Consider the following 19,606-nt stretch of genomic DNA (forward strand, 5'->3'; position numbering starts at 1 on the left):
GCCTAATATTTACACCACACATTGCCCTTAGACAGGACATCTCCACCGCCTCCAACCGCCTCCTCGCTGCTACATTCACAACCCAAGCTTCACACCCATATAAGAGTGTTGGTACTACTATTCTTTCATACATTCCCTTCTTTGCCTCCATAGATAGTGTTCTTTGTCTCCACATATGCCTCAATGCACCACTCACCTTTTTTCCTTCATCAATTCTATGATTAACCTCATCCTTCATAAATCCATCCGCTGACACGTCAACTCCCAAGTATCTGAAAGCATTCACTTCCATATTCCTCCTCTCCAATATGATATCCAATTTTTCTTTATCTAAATCATTTGATACCCTCATCACCTTACTCTTTTCTATGTTCACTTTCAACTTTCTACCTTTACACACATTCCCAAACTCATCCACTAACCTTTGCAATTTTTCTTTAGAATCTCCCATAAGCACAGTATCATCAGCAAAAAGTAACTGTGTCAATTCCCATTTTGAATTTGATTCCCCATAATTTAATCCCACCCCTCTCCCGAACACCCTAGCATTTACTTCTTTTACAACCCCATCTATAAATATATTAAACAACCATGGTGACATTACACATCCCTGTCTAAGACCTACTTTTACCGGGAAGTTGTCTCCCTCTCTTCTACACACCCTAACCTGAGCCTCACTATCCTCATAAAAACTCTTTACAGCATTTAGTAACTTACCACCTATTCCATATACTTGCAACATCTGCCACATTGCTCCTCTATCCACTCTATCATATGCCTTTTCTAAATCCATAAGAACATAAGAACATAAGAAAGGAGGAACACTGCAGGAGGCCTGCTGGCCCATACTAGGCAGGTCCTTTACAATTCATCCCACTAACAAAACATTTGCCCAACCCAATTTTCAATGCCACCCAAGAAATAAGCTCTGATGTGAAAGTCCCACTCAAATCCAACCCCTCCCACTCATGTACTTATCCAACCTAGATTTGAAACTACCCAAAGTCCTAGCCTCAATAACCCAACTAGGTAGACTGTTCCACTCATCAACTACCCTATTTCCAAACCAATACTTTCCTATGTCCTTTCTAAATCTAAACTTATCTAATTTAAATCCATTACTGCGCGTTCTCTCTTGGAGAGACATCCTCAAGACCTTATTAATATCCCCTTTATTAATACCTATCTTCCACTTATACACTTCGATCAGGTCTCCCCTCATTCTTCGTCTAACAAGTGAATGTAACTTAAGAGTCTTCAATCTTTCTTCATAAGGAAGATTTCTGATGCTATGTATTAATTTAGTCATCCTACGCTGAATGTTTTCTAACGAATTTATGTCCATTTTGTAATACGGAGACCAGAACTGAGCTGCATAATCAAGGTGAGGCCTTACTAATGTTGTATAAAGCTGCAGTATGACCTCTGGACTTCTGTTGCTTACACTTCTTGATATAAATCCCAGTAATCTATTTGCCTTATTACGTACGCTTAGGCATTGCTGTCTTGGTTTAAGGTTGCTGCTCACCATAACCCCCAAGTCCTTTTCGCAATCTGTATGGCTAAGTTCTACATCATTTAATTTATAAGTACTAGGGTTATGGGCACTCCCAAGCTTCAGAACCTTGCATTTATCTACATTGAACTGCATCTGCCACTTTTCTGACCAAGAATAGTTTGTTTAAATCCTCCTGAAGTTCCCTAACATCTACGTTTGAATCAATTATCCTACCTATCTTTGTGTCATCGGCGAATTTGCTCATATCACTAGTAATTCCCTCATCAAGATCATTGATATATATTATAAACAACAACGGGCCCAAGACTGATCCCTGTGGAACGCCACTTGTTACAGATCCCCACTCGGATTTAACCCCATTTATGGACACTCTCTGCTTCCTGTCAGTGAGCCATGACTCGATCCACGAGAGCACTTTTCCCCCAATGCCATGAGCTGCCACTTTCTTTAACAGTCTATGGTGCGGAACTCTATCAAAAGCCTTACTAAAATCTAAGTAAATAATATCAAATTCTTTATTGTGGTCAACAGCCTCAAAAGCTTTACTGAAGAAAGTTAATAAATTAGTTAGACAAGACCGGCCTCTTGTGAATCCATGCTGAGTATCATTAATCAAGCTATGCTTATCGAGATGGCTTCTTATAATCTCAGCTATAATTGACTCTAGTAATTTGCCTACAATTGAGGTCAGGCTTATTGGGCGGTAATTTGACGGTAACGACTTGTCCCCTGTTTTAAAAATAGGAGTTACATTAGCCATCTTCCACATATCAGACACTACACCTGTTTGAAGAGATAAATTAAAAATATTAGTTAATGGTTTACAGAGTTCCATTTTGCATTCCTTAAGAACCCTTGAAAAAACCTCATCAGGACCCGGCGACTTATTTTGCTTCAGTCTGTCTATCTGCCTCACAACCATCTCACTAGTGACTGTGATGTTACATAATTTATCTACTTCTAGCCCACTGTAAAAATTAATTACTGGAATATTGTCAGTGTCTTCCTGTGTAAAAACTGAGAGAAAATAATTATTTAAAATCAAGCACATTTCATTCTCATTGTCAGTAAGGTGCCCATAGTTATTTTTAAGGGGACCTATCTTATCTCTAACTTTTGTTCTATAGACCTGGAAAAAACTTTTTGGGTTAGTTTTAGAATCCCTAGCAACTTTAATTTCATAGTCCCTTTTAGCTTTTCTTATCCCCTTTTTAATGTCCCTCTCAATGTCAATATACTGATTCATAAGATGACCCTCACCTCTTTTGATACGCCTATAAATTCCTTTCTTATGCCCTAGTAGATATTTGAGCCTATTATTCATCCATTTTGGGTCATTTCTATTTGATCTAATTTCCTTATATGGGATAAACGCTCTTTGAGCAGCATGTATAGTGTTCAGAAAACTGTCATATTGATAGCTCTCTTCGTTACCCCAGTCAACAGATGATAAGTATTCTCTAAGCCCATCGTAATCTGCTAAGCGAAAATCTGGGACTGTTACTGAGTTATCGCTACTATCGTACTTCCATTCAATGCTAAATGTAATTGATTTGTGGTCGCTAGCACCCAGTTCCTCTGAAATTTCTAAATTATTAACAAGGGATTCATTGTTTGCCATAACTAAGTCAAGCAGGTTATTTCCCCTTGTAGGTTCTGTCACAAACTGCTTCAAAAAACAATCCTGAAATACTTCTAAGAAGTCGTACGATTCTAAATTCCCAGTCAAGAAATTCCAATCAACATGACTAAAGTTAAAGTCTCCTAAAATTACTACATTATCGTGCCTTGTGGCCTTAACAATTTCCTCCCATAGTAGTTTCCCTTGGTCCCTATCTAAGTTAGGGGGACGGTATATCACTCCTAAAATCAGTTTTTCATGCCCCTCTGAAAATTCTATCCAAACAGACTCTGTATGTGTTACTTCAGACTTAATACCCGTTTTTATGCAACAGTTCAAGCGATCTCGGACATACAATGCCACCCCACTCCCCCCTCCCAATACTTCTATCTTCTTGGAACAATTTAAAACCCTGAATATGACATTCCGCAGGCATGTCCCGACTTTTTTAATTAAACCACGTCTCAGTTAAGGCAAATACATCAATGTTACCTACACTAGCAACTAATCTCAACTCGTCCATCTTATTCCTACCTTTATTTAAATACTGTTCACATATATGGTTCAATGTAAACACTTGATCTACACATCCCCTACCCACTCTGAAGCCTCCTTGCTCATCCGCAATCCTACATTCTGTCTTACCTCTAATTCTTTCAATAATAACCCTACCATACACTTTTCCTGGTATACTCAGTAAACTAATTCCTCTATAATTTTTACAATCTCTTTTGTCCCCCTTCCCTTTATATAAAGGGACTATACATGCTCTCCACCAATCCCTAAGTACCTTCCCCTCTTTCATACATTTATTAAACAAAAGTACAAACCACTCCAACACTATATCACCCCCTGCTTTTAACATTTCTGTCATGATCCCATCAGTTCCAGCTGCTTTACCCCCTTTCATTCTACGTAATGCCTCACGTATCTCCACCACACTTACATTCTGCTCTTCTTCACTCCTAAAAGATGGTATACCTCCCTGACCAGTGCATGAAATTACCGCCTCCCTTTCTTCCTCAACATTTAAAAGTTCCTCAAAATATTCTCGCCATCTACCTAATACCTCCCTCTCCCCATCTACTAACTCCCCTACTCTGTTTTTAACTGACAAATCCATATGTTCCCTTGGCTTTCTTTACTTGTTTAACTCCAAATTTTTTTTCTTATTTGCACTAGCCCACCTTTCTGCCAATAGTCGCTTATATCTCACCCGAACTTCCTCCTCCCTTAGTTTATACACTTTCACCTCCCTCTTACTTGTTGTTGCCACCTTCCTCTTTTCCCATCTACCTCTTACTCTAACTGTAGCTACAACTAAATAATGATCCGATATATCAGTTGCCCCTCTATAAACATGTACATCCTGGAGCCTACCCATCAACCTTTTATCCACCAATACATAATTTAACAAACTACTTTCATTACGTGCTACATCATACCTTGTATATTTATTTATCCTCTTTTTCATAAAATATGTATTACTTATTACCAAATCTCTTTCTACACATAGCTCAATTAAAGGCTCCCCATTTACATTTACCCCTGGCACCCCAAATTTACCTACTACTCCCTCCATAACATTTTTACCCACTTTAGCATTGAAATCCCCAACCACCATTACTCTCACACTTGATTCAAAACTCCCCACGCATTCACTCAACATTTCCCAAAATCTCTCTCCTCTACACTTCTCTCTTCTCCAGGTGCATACACGCTTACAATAACCCACTTTTCACATCCAACCTTTATTTTACTCCACATAATCCTTGAATTTATGCATTTGTAGTCCCTCTTTTCCTGCCATAGCTTATCCTTCAACATTATTGCTACTCCTTCTTTAGCTCTAACTCGATTTGAAACCCCTGACCTAATCCCATTTATTCCTCTCCATTGAAACTCTCCCACCCTCTTCAGCTTTGTTTCACTTAAAGCCAGGACATCCAGCTTCTTCTCATTCATAACATCCACAATCATCTCTTTCTTATCCGCACAACATCCACGCACATTCAGACTTCCCACCTTGGCAATTTTCTTCTTATTCTTTTTAGTAACTATTACAGGAAAAGGGGTTACTAGCCCATTGTTCCCGGCATTTTAGTTGACTTTTACAACACGCATGGCTTACGGAGGAAAGATTCTTATTCCACTTCCCCATGGATATAGAAGGAAAAGTAATAAAACCAAGAACTATTAAGATAAAATCAAAGAAAACTCAGATGAGTGTGTATAAATAAACGTGTACATGTATGTGTAGTGTGACCTAAGTGTAAGTAGAAGTAGTAAGACGTACCTGAAATCTTGCATATTTATGAGACAGACAAAAGACACCAGCAATCCTACCATCATGTAAAACAATTACAGGCTTTCGTTTTACACTCACTTGTTACCTTCCTTCGTGTCGTTCGTCATGACGTTGCCAGTAGTCGACTCGCATTGTCTTCACCACTAGTACTACCATCACTGTTGTCTTCACCATCTTACCCCTTTTACTTGTCTGCCAGCAGGAAGCAGCAGCAGGATGAGCTGCATACCAGCGTGCAGAACCAGGGAGGAGGAAGCAGAGGACCTCCTTGCGAAACACTTGCCTCTTCTGGCCGAGGTGCAGCAGCCGCCCACAGTGACGCTTGATGAAATCATGAAGATGAGTGAACTATTTCCCGTACCTTTTCCAGCACACTCAGCCCGGCTCAAGACTTTGCTCAAGGCGAGTAAGAGTGTGGTGATAGCATATCACTTGACATGAGTTTCTTTAAGGGAAAAACCTGTCTAGGTGTGACATGTCTATGGGGAGATGGCAAGAGGGAATGTCAGGATATCTTATTAACCAAATTGTGTACATCAGCAGTGTGTTGATGTACACAGACAGCTGACCTCAGACAGCTGACCTCAGACAGCTGACCTCAGACAGCTGACCTCAGACAGCTGACCTCAGACAGCTGACCTCAACTCTCACATTCCACTAACAGCATGAGTTTTATACTCTCAAGCTGTCTTGATAAGGAAGACACATGCGCAGCAGTTAGGTATCTTCATTCCGAAACGTTTCGCCTGTACAGTAGGCTTCTTCAGTCGAGTACAGAGGCAGCAGTAGAGATGCAAAGACGATATAATCAGTCCATTACCCTTGAAGATGCAGTTTTGTGGTGGACAGTCCTTCATAGTCTGGAAGAACGTCTTCAAGAGTCAATTAATTACGTCTTATTTACATCTCTACTACTTCTGCTGCCTCCTTTGCACTCGATTGAAGAAGCCTACTGTGTAGGCGAAACGTTTCGGAATAAAGATACCTAACTGCTGCCTATGTGTCCTACTTATTAACGTGTCAATACTGTATACCAGTATAATATTTACTCTTCTCATAAACAGCAGTATATTAAAGCTAGACAAGCAAGTAGTCCAGGTTGTATTTAGGGAAATGAAGAGAAGGTAGCTTGCTGGCCCTGCTATGGCCAAACTGTAGGTCTGGCCATAGCAGGACATCCTTCTACTCAACATACAGAAGGATTCCCTGCTAGGGCCAGACCTACAGTGTGAAATTAGTTGTAATAAAGTTGGTAGAATTACCGACAATATGTAAAGTAAAAGGACACAAGTGCAACTAATGTGACATTTATTGTGGCAACGTTTCGCTCTCCAGGAGCTTTATCAAGCCAATGGCTTGATAAAGCTCCTGGAGAGCGAAACGTTGCCACAATAAATGTCACATTAGTTGCACTTGTGTCCTTTTACGTGAAATTAGTTGCAGAATGCGCAGGGTATCCTAAAACTCACAGGACAATGCACCTATGGCGTATAGAAATATACCTAATTGAATGATGCTCATTCAAGTCTTCCTGCCTAATGGTTAACGATTTCCCTACCATGGGTTTAAACCCTACCATCTCTGTGATTTGTTTGTAACTGTGTTATTACGGTTTCGTTAGGGTGTCATCTATACGTAGTAGGCTGAGGAACCAGATGCATGAAACACGGCCATGCCAAAATGTATAGATATATGTAGGAATATTAGAAGAGGAGGAACACTGCAGCAGATCCACTGGTCCATACTAGGCAGGTCTTTCTCAAGCCTAAACCCAAAAAAACAAAATTTTTAAATTTGTCCGGCCTTTTATCTCATGACATCTTCACAACACCGTTTATTTAAATAATTCTATAAATGGCTTTTCCTAAAGGCTGCAGAAAAAATATAGCAAACTATACCATCTACTAAAAGTCCCACAATATTGCTGAAGGTACGGAGGTAGTCTTCACCTTTTACGGACCCTAAAGTCAATAAGTCACTGCTATCTGTTTATCTGGAGTTTATCTGGAGAGAGTTCCGGGGGTCAACGCCCCCGCGGCCCGGTCTGTGACCAGGCCTCCTTAGGTCAGTGTCCCAGGATGCGACCCACACCAGTCGACTAACACCCAGGTACCCATTTTACTGATGGGGAACATAGACAACAGGTGGAAAGAAACACGTCCAATGTTTCTACTCTGGCTGGGAATCGAACCCAGGCCCTCACCGTGTGAAGCGAGAGCGTTAACCACCAGGCCACCATAGCTATGTATACCTGTCAAAGTTTCGGGGGTCAACGCCCCCGCGGTCAGGTCTGTTATCTAACCTCAGCTTATTTCGAAGCCCAGCCCTATCTGAGGTATACTACCGCCCACTTGGATGCTACCCACACCAGTTGGCTACTAGTACCCAGGTACCTGCTTACTGCTAGGTGAACAGTAGCAGCAGATATAAGGAGACATGGCCAACGTTTCCACCCGACCGGGAACTGTACCACGGACACTCGGCCTCTGAGGCATAACAACGAAACAGAGTACCTACCCAAAGTCGCAAGATGCCCCTGGTAAATGTTTTTATTGTCATCTTGGTCTCTGGACACTTCCCCGTGGCACTTAAGACAAGAATATTCATTGCAAAACCCAGCAGAGACGATCACAAACCGGAGAACTACAGACCTATTTCCTTACTGGTCCAGTGGCTAACGCGTCGGTCTGGAGTTTTGTGATTCTCTGATCGCGGGTTCTAACCCCACCCTTGGTACGGTTTGTTTGCAATCGTGTCATTACGATTTCGTGAGTCAAGTGACATTGTCCATTATTGTGTCCTTGATCATTCTGGTGTCTAGGTGTCCTGTAGCTCGATTGGTAGAGCACTCAACTCTCACACTGAGGTCCAGGGGTCGATCCCCGGTACGGCTGGAAAACATTAGGATGTGTTAAGACGACACCTGTCCATGTTCACCTAACAGTAAAATAGGTACCTGGGTGTCAATCAGCTGGTTTGGGTCGCATCCTGGGGACAAAATTTACTTAGTCTGCCCGAAATGCTGTCCATAACAAGGGGCTTTCCATATAGTATGTCAACTATTACTACCAGTATATGTACAAGGTATACCAGTACATGTACAAGGTATACCAGTACATGTACAAGGTATACAGACCATAGCTGACATCAATGACATACTACTATATAGAAAGACCTTTGTTATGCTGAGCATTTCCCGCAAATTAGGTCAGTTTTGTCCCAGGATGCGACCCACACCAGTCCACTAACACCCAGGATGTGACCCACACCAGTCCACTAACACCCAGGATGTGACCCACACCAGTCTACTAACACCCAGGAGGTGACGCACACCAGTCTACTAATACCCAGGATGTGACGCACACCAGTCTACTAACACCCAGGATGTGACGCACACCAGTCTACTAGCACCCAGGATGTGACCCACACCAGTTTACTAACACCAAGGATTGACCCACACCAGTCTACTAACACCCAGGATGTGACCCACACCAGTCTACTAACACCCAGGATGTGACCCACACCAGTCCACTAACACCAAGGATGTGACGCACACCAGTCTACTAACACCCAGGATGTGACCCACACCAATCCACGAACACCCAGGATGTGACGCACACCAGTCTACTGACACCCAGGATGTGACCCACACCAGTCTACTGACACCCAGGATGTGACCCACACCAGTCTACTGACACCCAGGATGTGACCCACACCAGTCTACTGACACCCAGGATGTGACCCACACCAGTCTACTAACACCCAGGATGTGACCCACACCAGTCCACTAACACCCAGGATGTGACCCACACCAGTCTACTAACACCCAGGATGTGACCCACACCAGTCTACTAACACCCAGGATGTGACCCACACCAGTCTACTAACACCCAGGATGTGACCCACACCCAGGATGTGACCCACACCAGTCTACTAACACCCAGGATGTGACCCACACCAGTCTACTAACACCCAGGATGTGACCCACACCAGTCTACTAACACCCAGGATGTGACCCACACCAGTCCACGAACACCCAGGATGTGACCCACACCAGTCCACTAACACCCAGGATGCCACCCACACCAGTCCACTAACACCCAGGATGCCACCCACACCAGTCCACTAACACCCAGGTATCCATTTTAAACTGATGGGTGAACAGGGACGGGGACAGCAGGTGTCTTATGGAAACACGTCCCTAATATTTTTCAGCCGTACCGGAGAGCGACTCCCGGATCTCAGTGTGAGAGTTGAGTGCGCTAGCGATCGAGCTACGGGGCACCGAGACACCAGAATGATCAGGGACATAATCTACAATACCTTTATGGTTTCTGAAACTGAAACAGCCCAGCGTACATATACATTTACTTGTAGAAATAAAAATAATTATACGTGCGAACACATCCGCAGGTTTCGTGGTTAAGGACCTCTACCTGGAGTATACCTGGTGAGGGTTTCGGGGGTCAACGACCCCGCGGCTAGGTCTGAGACAAGACCTCTAACAGGGATTTACAGCCTGTTTATATTCTGCATCCTAGTCAACTCTGCTGCAGTGAACCTCAGTGGTGAGCTTTTAAGAAAATGGGATCCTAGTGTGTAAAACACTGGTCTAAGAGCAAACAGTTTTTTTCATATATAATAAACTACGCTAGGGTATTTCAGCATATTTAAAACCCTAATTTTTAATGGGGTTGACCGGTAAGTCAGCTGAAGGCCTCGGTCAGATGACCAGAAGCTCAAACGGCGGGCCATCTGACCAAGACCCGCGTCAGGAAACACTTGCCCTGTTTCCTGACGAATGTTACCTAACCTAAGGGTAATTCCTTCAGTTTCGTTCGTGTTCGTTTTTACCATACACAGGTATACACAGAGTTTACTTCTGGTCATAATACACAACTAACCCGCACATTTCGGTCCGACTTGAGCTATTAAACAGTGTGATTAATGGTGCGGGTTAATTGTTATTCCTTTCACGGTATTGTGCCTTTGTTTTTTATGTATACAGTGGTACCTCGGGATACGAGCAGCTCAAAACACAAACAATTATGTAAGTGTTTTTATGTAAATGTTTTTGTAAGTGTATTTTTGGGGGTCTGAAACGGATTAATCTAATTTATATTATTCCTCATGGGAACAAATTCGTTCGATATCGGCACTCGAACAGCCTTCTGGGACGAATTGAGTTCGTAACCCGAGGTACCACTATATGGTTCATTTATTTTTAATACTGACGGTATCATACTTCATGATCATTACTACCACTGACCTGTACTTGGCTGCCTACTCTAGAGGGGCACGGAACACCAGGAGACCTTGGAGAAGCAGGTCAACTCAGCCTACCCTCTGATACATGCTCGTGTCCTGCCTCTCCTGGCAGCCTTCCTTCATAACAAACGATTGCACGGCAAGAAGAAAGAAAAGTACGTATATTTATAGGCATACCGTATTTTTTTCGGCAAATATAAGGTCTGTGTCTTGTATACTCAAGGTTAAAGGTAAACTTTAGATTAGGGTTTAGCAGTTTACTAACGTTGATTTACATGATTGTGCACCTTGTATGTTGTATAATATTACGTGACTGGTGTGTGGTGTTTCACCCTCTCTTGATATATATTTAATAGGGGGTGTATATACCTTAGTGTGTATATATTGGGTATACACTACTGGGTATACACAACCGTCTCTCTCCAGTCCTCAGATACTAGAATTTAGGTCATCTCCTGGCCCCGCATCTTCGCTGGCCGCTACTTGGTCACTCTTCCCGCTCCATGACCTTTATCATACCTCGTCTTAAAGCTGTGTATGGATCCTACCTCCACTCCACTTCCCAGACTATTCCACTTCCTGACAACTCTGTGGCTGAAGAAATACCTCCTAACATCCCTGTGATTCATCTGATTCTTCAATTTCCAATTGTGACACCTTATTGCTGTGTTCCATCTCTGGAATATCCTGTTTCTGTCCACCTTGTCGTTTCCTCTCAGTATTTTATATGTCGTTACGTATTTACCGTAATATGTATATACTGAGTATACACTACTGGGTATACATTACTACGTATACACTACTAGGTATACACAACCGTGTCTCTTCAGTCCTCAACTGCTGGAATTTAGGTAAGCCAGACATCAATAATAGAAACAAAACTGTTCATAAACACATCAACTTAAAATATCTCGGAAACTCATCACTACATTTATGTCCATTGAAAACTTAAAATTTGGCCTAAGTGAAATTTATCCTGATTACTAAATAGACCCTCTCAATGTTATTATTTTAAACCAGTGTACATTGGTAATTTATCTCGGAAACTAACAATAGACAAAAAAAATCGCAAAAATAAAAGTTTTTCAATCTATTCTGACAAATTATTGTCAGTCTGTAATTTAAACTCAAAATATTATTGTCTATAGTTACCACTCGAATATAACTGTAAAAATATACCAATATCACAATGTGAACTTTATTCACTAAGACGACATTTTGGCCACCAGGGAATTTATCATTTGAAAAATAATTTAAACTAGGCTTTCCCCGTCTGTGTGAGATCTAAAAAAATTAATTATCATTATTATAGTTTCTTACCGATATATTGTTGTATTTTTATCATTCATATTCGAGTGCTGAATATACACACTAATATTTTGAGCTGAAATTGTCAGAAGACCCAATACTCTATTTTACGAAGTATCGGTCACCAGGGAATTTATCACTGTACAATACGAGAGAATTATCCTCGTAGTCCATAACATCAGCCCTTATAGGAATGTTTCTCGTTAATTACCATAAATTTCGTGTCCTATTTACAAAGCTACCACTAAAATACTATGCTATATCAACTTTCTCTGGCTACCTAATATTCTTCCTTTCAAAAATGTATATGTGTAGAATTTTGAGGTGTCTTGTATGCTTTAAAAATATTTGGCTTTCTTTTTCTGAATATCTTTTTCAGAAGCTTGTACTCTTCTCTGAGCCTGCTGGACCTGGTCGACCGTTTGTTGAAGAAACGTCCCATCGTCTTTTTCAACTCCATTGACAACTACCTCCTGCGTGATGGTACTGAGGGCTGCGACGGCTTCGAGGAAATAGGTCACTCTCATGAGCAACCCAATTTGTGCCTGAAGGATTACATGACTTACGATGAAATGAAGCTATCGGCTCTTTTATGTGTGACATCTGAGTCGACTTTTATTAATGATGGTAGTCGACATAACCGTGGAGTGCTGGGCGCCCCCGGTACTTACCAACCAGAAGGTGTTATTGTTGGTATGGTAGGTGCTAGGTTCGAGCGGGAAGGAGTCATGGAATGGCAGGACTGTGTTGTTACTCCTGAACAAAACACCCAGGAACGAGGCTATGGCGATGATCCTCCGAAGAAACGGTGGCTGGTGAGAGAGTGGGGAAAATTGTGGGGGGAGACACCTCTCCCCACATGGAAGCAGGCTCAGGATGCCCCAGAAAACAACTTCATCCATCTGTCTTCCAGAGCGTTGATGAACGTGCAAGTGTATCAGGCCCGCATTAAGCTGTCAGCGGAGACCCTGCTGGCTGAAGCTGGCGTGCGTGCTGCTGCCGCTGGATTGAAAGCCTATGTGCATGTTGTGGGACTTGGACTCGGAGTATGGCTAATTTCCTCGCAACAGAAGCAGCTCTATGTGAATGCCTGGGGTGAAGCAATGAGAAATACAGACACTACACACATCGCCCACTTAGATTTCAGCTGGATTGAGGCGTCTTCGTGTGTAGGGGTGAATGATGGAGAGGTGTTTCCTGATACCTCTGTCACAATACACTTCTCCAGGAGGTGCCCGCATGCTCCAGTCCCCGCCGGCACTCTGTTAGTTGCCACCTTCGCCTGGGACAGCAACTCCATGCCTGGTAACGAGTACTGGAAAGGAATGTTATCGGCGTCTGGAGACCCAGCGGCCGCCTGCTCATCTGGAGTTGCAGAATTACACAATGCTTTAATCAATCCTTGCGTAACGGCTCACAACCTGCACATTGCGTCATCTGGACGTGTGGAACACGTGGCAGAGTATGCACGTCGGCTACTGAATGAGCGAGTAGGTTCCAGCACATCTGAGGAAAAGTAATAATGAGAATTAAACCCAGCACAAGACGTAGTGATGAAAATTAAACCCAGCGCAAGACGTAGTGCAGGCTTGATCCTCCGTCCTGTCCTTCCTATTTGTACTCAAGGTGATATCAAGTTGAGTACAAATAGGAAGCGCGTCTTTCTGGCTCACAGACGGAGGATCAAGCCTCCACAAAGTCTTAGTGTGAATTATTTACTGTATTTTCTGGTATATAAGACGCACGAGCATATAAGACTGTTTCCAAACATTGTAATCTAACGTTACTAAATAACTGCTAAAGCCTAACCTAAAGCCTACCCATGACCGTGAACTTGAGTATATAAGGCACAGGATGATTTTCCAAGACTTTTTGTTGGAAAAATGAGTGCGCCTTATATGCCGGAAATTATGGTTTTGTAAGTTAAACTGGAAGCATACAAGTAGTTGCTGCAACTTGATGAGTCGCATTAATATTACACGGACTCCACTTGTATACCTGCCACTGGTGCATCCCGAACTTACTCTTGTGTGCCGACTCCTCTACGTTGATTCGTTGTTGAACATTAAAATGGTATAAAATACCGACAGATTGTTAGGTAAGACACATATGCAACAGTTAGATATCTTTATTTCGAAACGTTTCGCCTACACAGTAGGCTTCTTCAGTAGAGTACAGAAAAGTTGATAGAAGCAGAAGAGACTTGAAGACGATGTAATCAGTCCATCAGTACGCCGGTTCCTGTACGTGGTATCAGAATTGGAAGGATGTTGCACGTTGAGGTTTTTTATATTTCCTTGGTATCTCCTGCGAGTGGCAGTGTATTTGATGCTTGCTCATAACTCAGATTTTGGCTCTCAATTCGAAGCAAAAAATCCACCGATGCTCGTAACTCGGAAAACCCGTAAGTTGAGGCACTCGTCAGTCGAGGTACCAATGTATATAGACATACATATATATGTCGTGCCAAATAGGTAAGACTTGTGATTGCCAAATAAGTCAAGCGAAAATTTATTTGTAGTAATTTCACAAAAATCATTCTGAACCTAACGAAAAAAAAATTACATTATTAAATTATTGTAAACTTATCTAAAATATATTTAGTTGGATTAGGCTAAATTAAATTGCGCTTGTTATAATGTCAGGTAAGTTTTCTAAGGTTCTTTTGGTACAAACTTATTAATTTTTATATTAACATAAATGAAAAAAAAATCTATAAACTTATAAGAGAAAAATTTAGAAAGGACTTAATTTTAAAAGAGTTCTTGCTAATTGAACAATTTTACCTATTCGGCACGACATACGTGAGGTGAAAAATAGGTAATAGTAGTAGTAATTGTGGTAGTAATAGTAGTAATGGTTGCAGTTGCTTCTGTGTCCATTTACCTAAATTATATAGGTACTTCTGCTGTATTATCCTCCGGGTTTAGCGCTTCCCCCTTGATTATAATAATAATATAGGTACTTATATCATTATTACTAATATCTTAGTTTAAAGTCATTATCTCTACCTAATTAGCCAGTCAGGGATCCTGTCAGCCGGTGAGAGATGCTGATTATAATTAAATTATCACCGATTATATTTTTAGCTTAATTATTAAACTAAATTATTCAGTCAGTGACTGGTTTAAAAATCTCAGGTGTCCCCTAACTCGCCTATTAGTCATATGACCCGCAGCTGGATCTTTTGGACATCTGACCAAGACCTTCCACTGGCTTACCCCCTGGAGATACTAATCACGATTAGCTAAGAATGCGTTGTACTTAATTTATATAGAAAAAAATGTATATCAAATTTATATGTATTACAATGTATATTTTACAAGCTTATTTCAGATGTATTTGGTTCAGTGTTTGAATTTATAAGTTAAATTTATCTTAATTTGTTAAATAATGCAATTTGGTTAATTTAGTGTTGGAATAAAAACTCACTTCCTGAGAGGCTACTTAACCCCCTTGAGGGGCGTCGCCCCCTTGTTTATAATAGTACACTACAGGGGCGTCGCCCCTTGTTTATAATAGTACACTACAGGGGCGTCGCCCCCTTGTTTATAATAGTACACTACAGGGGCGTCGCCCCTTGTTTATAATAGTACACTACAGGGGCGTCGCCCCCTTGTTTATAATAGTACACTACAGGGGCGTCGCCCATTGTTTATAATCGTAGATGGGTGTCGCCCCCTTGTTTATAATCGTAGATGGGCGTCGCCCCTTGTTTATAATCGTAGATGGGCGTCGCCCCTTGTTTATAATCGTAGATGGGTGTCGCCCCCTTGTTTACAATCGTAGATGGGCGTCGCCCCCTTGTTTATAATCGTAGATGGGCGTCGCCCCTTGTTTATAATCGTAGATGGGCGTCGCCCCTTGTTTATAATCGTAGATGGGCGTCGCCCCCTTGTTTACAATCGTAGATGGGCGGCCCCCTTGTTTATAATCGATCGTCGCCCCCTTGTTTACAATCGTTGTTTATAATCGTAGATGGGCGTCGCCCCTTGTTTACAATCGTAGATGGGCGTCGCCCCTTGTTTATAATCGTAGATGGGCGTCGCCCCTTGTTTACAATCGTAGATGGGCGTCGCCCCTTGTTTATAATCGTAGATGGGCGTCGCCCCTTGTTTACAATTGTAGAGGGGCGTCGCCCCTTGTTTACAATTGTAGAGGGGCGTCGCCCCTTGTTTACAATTGTAGAGGGGCGTCGCCCCTTATCTATAATCATTACATTTCGAGAGTAATAATGTTTTTTTAAATATTCAAGTTATTTTAGTAAAAATGTTGACGGCAGAATGTTATCTCTTCAGAAAATGAGATAAACTGAGGCTGAACAGACAAAAATTCTGATGATGCCGGACATAGCATGTTCATGGTGTCCCGTGGCCTGGTAGGCAACGCTCACGCTTCAGTGTCCCCGGTTCGATCCCTTGCGAGGGTGTGTTTCCTTACACCTGCTGCCCCATTCCCCTAGCAGTAAGTACGTACCTGGGTGTTAGGTGACTGGTGTGGGTGGCATCCTGGGGGACAAGATTGAGGACCACAATGGAAATAAGACAGTCCTCGATGACGCACTGACTTTCTTGGGTTACCCTGCCTGGCTAACCCTCCGGAATTAAAAATCCAAACAAAATCTTCTCCCCATCTCTTACACTGAGTGAGGGATGCGCAACTTTTTCATTACTCACGAAATCGTAATAACACGACTGGAAACGAACCACGGCACGGGTGGTGTTTGAACCATGGAAGACCGAGTCTTCAAAGGTAGTGACAGTTGTTATGCAGATCCCAGAATTTTAGACCAGATATATAATCATTTAACTCAGGCTTGAGCTTCTAAAAGTATTCAGTCTGATTTATATCATCCCCTACCAAGAATTTTAGTCATTACTACTTGCATATATCTGTAACGGCACACATAAGTACGATAAAGCACCTAAGTTACTGGGAACGGTTAAGTCCCTTGATTTGTATTCTCTGGAACGCAGGCGAGAGAGATACATGATAATATACACTTGGAAAATCCTAGAGGGATTGGTACCAAACTTGCACGCGAAAATCACTCCCGATGAAAGCAAAAGACTCGGTAGACGATGCAACATGGTAGTTGCAACATGGTGGTTGCAACATGGCAAGAGATGCAACATTCACCCAGTGAAAAGCAGGGGCGCCACGAGTACACTGAGAGACAACACAATAAGTGTCAGGGGCCTAAGACTGTTTAACTACCTCCCAGCATACATAAGGGGGATTACCAATAGACCCCTGGCTGTCTTCAAGACCCCTGGCTGCCTTCAAGACCCCTGGCTGCCTTCAAGACCCCTGGCTGCCTTCAAGACCCCTGGCTGCCTTCAAGACCCCTGGCTGTCTTCAAGACCCCTGGCTGTCTTCAAGACCCCTGGCTGTCTTCAAGACCCCTGGCTGCCTTCAAGACCCCTGGCTGCCTTCAAGACCCCTGGCTGCCTTCAAGACCCCTGGCTGTCTTCAAGACCCCTGGCTGTCTTCAAGACCCCTGGCTGTCTTCAAGACCCCTGGCTGTCTTCAAGACCCCTGGCTGTCTTCAAGAAGGCACTGAACAGGCACCAAAGTCAGTTCCTGACCAACCGGGCTGTGGTACGTACGTCAGTTTGCATGCGACCAGCAGTAACAGTCTGGTTGATCAGACCCTGATCCACCACTAGGCCTGGTCTCAGACCGAGCCGCGGGGGCGTTGACCCCCAAAAACCTCTCCAGGTAAACTACTTACACCTAGTTTACCCACGAAGCTATACATATACATGTATACTGTGTATACATACACATGTATACTGTGTATATATACACATGTATACTGTGTATACATACACATGTATACTGTGTATACATACACATGTATACTGTGTATACATACACATGTATACTGTGTATACATACACATGTATACTGTGTATACATACACATGTATACTGTGTATACATACACATGTATACTGTGTATACATACACATGTATACTGTGTATACATACACATGTATACTGTGTATACATACACATGTATACTGTGTATACATACATCTGGGTTTTCTTCAAATCTCTAAATACTTCTGATTTTGTTTAATGTTAAGCGATAAACTCGTATGGGTCATTCAGTTCAAGACTTTAAGGTTGATTCACCATCACCTAAATGTCACTTCACTTAAGGTGTGAAACCAGTTTCACACCTTTCCACGGGTGGGGTTAGAACTCGCGGCCGAAGAATCTCACAACTCCAGACCGACGCGTTAGCCACTGGGCCAGCTAGCTAGTTTAATGTTTATTATGTACCCCATACCCATGGTGTGGGCGGTAGTCACCCCATACCCATGGTGTGGGCGGTAGTCACCCCATACCCATGGTGTGGGCGGTAGTCACCCCATACCCATGGTGTAAGCGGTAGTCACCCCATACCCATTGTGTGGGCGGTAGTCACCCCATACCCATTGTGTGGGCGGTAGTCACCCCATACCCATGGTGTGGGCGGTAGTCACCCCATACCCATGGTGTGGGCGGTAGTCACCCCATACCCATGGTATGGGCGGTAGTCACCCCATACCCATGGTGTGGGCGGTAGTCACCCCATACCAATGGTGTGGGCGGTAGTCACCCCATACCCATGGTGTGGGCGGTAGTCACCCCATACCCATGGTGTGGGCGGTAGTCACCCCATACCCATGGTGTGGGCGGTAGTCACCCCATACCCATGGTGTGGGCGGTAGTCACCCCATACCCATGGTGTGGGCGGTAGTCACCCCATACCCATAGTGTGGGCGGTAGTCACCCCATACCCATCGTGTGGGCGGTAGTCACCCCATACCCATGGTGTGGGCGGTAGTCACCCCATACCCATGGTGTGGGCGGTAGTCACCCCATACCCATAGTGTGGGCGGTAGTCACCCCATACCCATAGTGTGGGCGGTAGTCACCCCATACCCATAGTGTGGGCGGTAGTCACCCCATACCCATGGTGTGGGCGGTAGTCACCCCATACCCATGGTGTGGGCGGTAGTCACCCCATACCCATGGTGTGGGCGGTAGTCACCCCATACCCATGGTGTGGGCGGTAGTCACCCCATACCCATGGTGTGGGCGGTAGTCACCCCATACCCATGGTGTGGGCGGTAGTCACCCCATACCCATGGTGTGGGCGGTAGTCACCCCATACCCATGGTGTGGGCGGTAGTCACCCCATACCCATGGTATGGGCGGTAGTCACCCCATACCGATGGTGTGGGCGGTAGTCACCCCATACCGATGGTGTGGGCGGTAGTCACCCCATACCCATGGTGTGGGCGGTAGTCACCCCATACCCATGGTGTGGGCGGTAGTCACCCCATACCCATGGTGTGGGCGGTAGTCACCCCATACCCATGGTGTGGGCGGTAGTCACCCCATACCCATGGTGTGGGCGGTAGTCACCCCATACCCATAGTGTGGGCGGTAGTCACCCCATACCCATAGTGTGGGCGGTAGTCACCCCATACCCATAGTGTGGGCGGTAGTCACCCCATACCCATGGTGTGGGCGGTAGTCACCCCATACCCATGGTGTGGGCGGTAGTCACCCCATACCCATGGTGT

The 19,606-nt window shown here is 43.5% G+C and overlaps 1 protein-coding gene across 2 annotated transcripts; it reads left to right on the plus strand.

The window, feature by feature from the left end:
* The first annotated feature begins 5,623 nt into the window (after positions 1-5,623).
* On the plus strand, positions 5,624-15,461 carry LOC128704979 (uncharacterized). Of its 2 annotated transcripts, none has more exons than XM_070105102.1 (3): positions 5,624-5,850; positions 10,741-10,871; positions 12,407-15,461. In XM_070105102.1, the coding sequence occupies exons 1-3, from the start codon at positions 5,665-5,667 to the stop codon at positions 13,542-13,544; spliced, it is 1,455 nt and encodes a 484-aa protein (XP_069961203.1). In that variant the 5' UTR covers positions 5,624-5,664; the 3' UTR covers positions 13,545-15,461. The 2 variants fall into 2 exon arrangements, with proteins under 2 accessions (XP_069961203.1, XP_069961202.1); XM_070105101.1 differs by having other exon boundaries at positions 5,651-5,850; positions 12,404-15,461.
* Positions 15,462-19,606: the final 4,145 nt, after the last annotated feature.

Source organism: Cherax quadricarinatus, chromosome 97 (assembly GCF_038502225.1).
Source record: "Cherax quadricarinatus isolate ZL_2023a chromosome 97, ASM3850222v1, whole genome shotgun sequence".
In the NCBI taxonomy this organism is placed as follows: Eukaryota; Metazoa; Arthropoda; class Malacostraca; order Decapoda; family Parastacidae; genus Cherax; species Cherax quadricarinatus.

Coding starts and splice junctions, on each gene's coding strand:
- LOC128704979 (XM_070105101.1), top strand. CDS start 5,665: ATGAGCTGCATACCAGCGTGCAGAACCAGGGAGGAGGAAGCAGAGGAC. Junction 5,851..10,740: donor GGCTCAAGACTTTGCTCAAG/GCGAGTAAGAGT, acceptor TGCCTACTCTAG/AGGGGCACGGAACACCAGGA. Junction 10,872..12,403: donor CACGGCAAGAAGAAAGAAAA/GTACGTATATTT, acceptor TATCTTTTTCAG/AAGCTTGTACTCTTCTCTGA.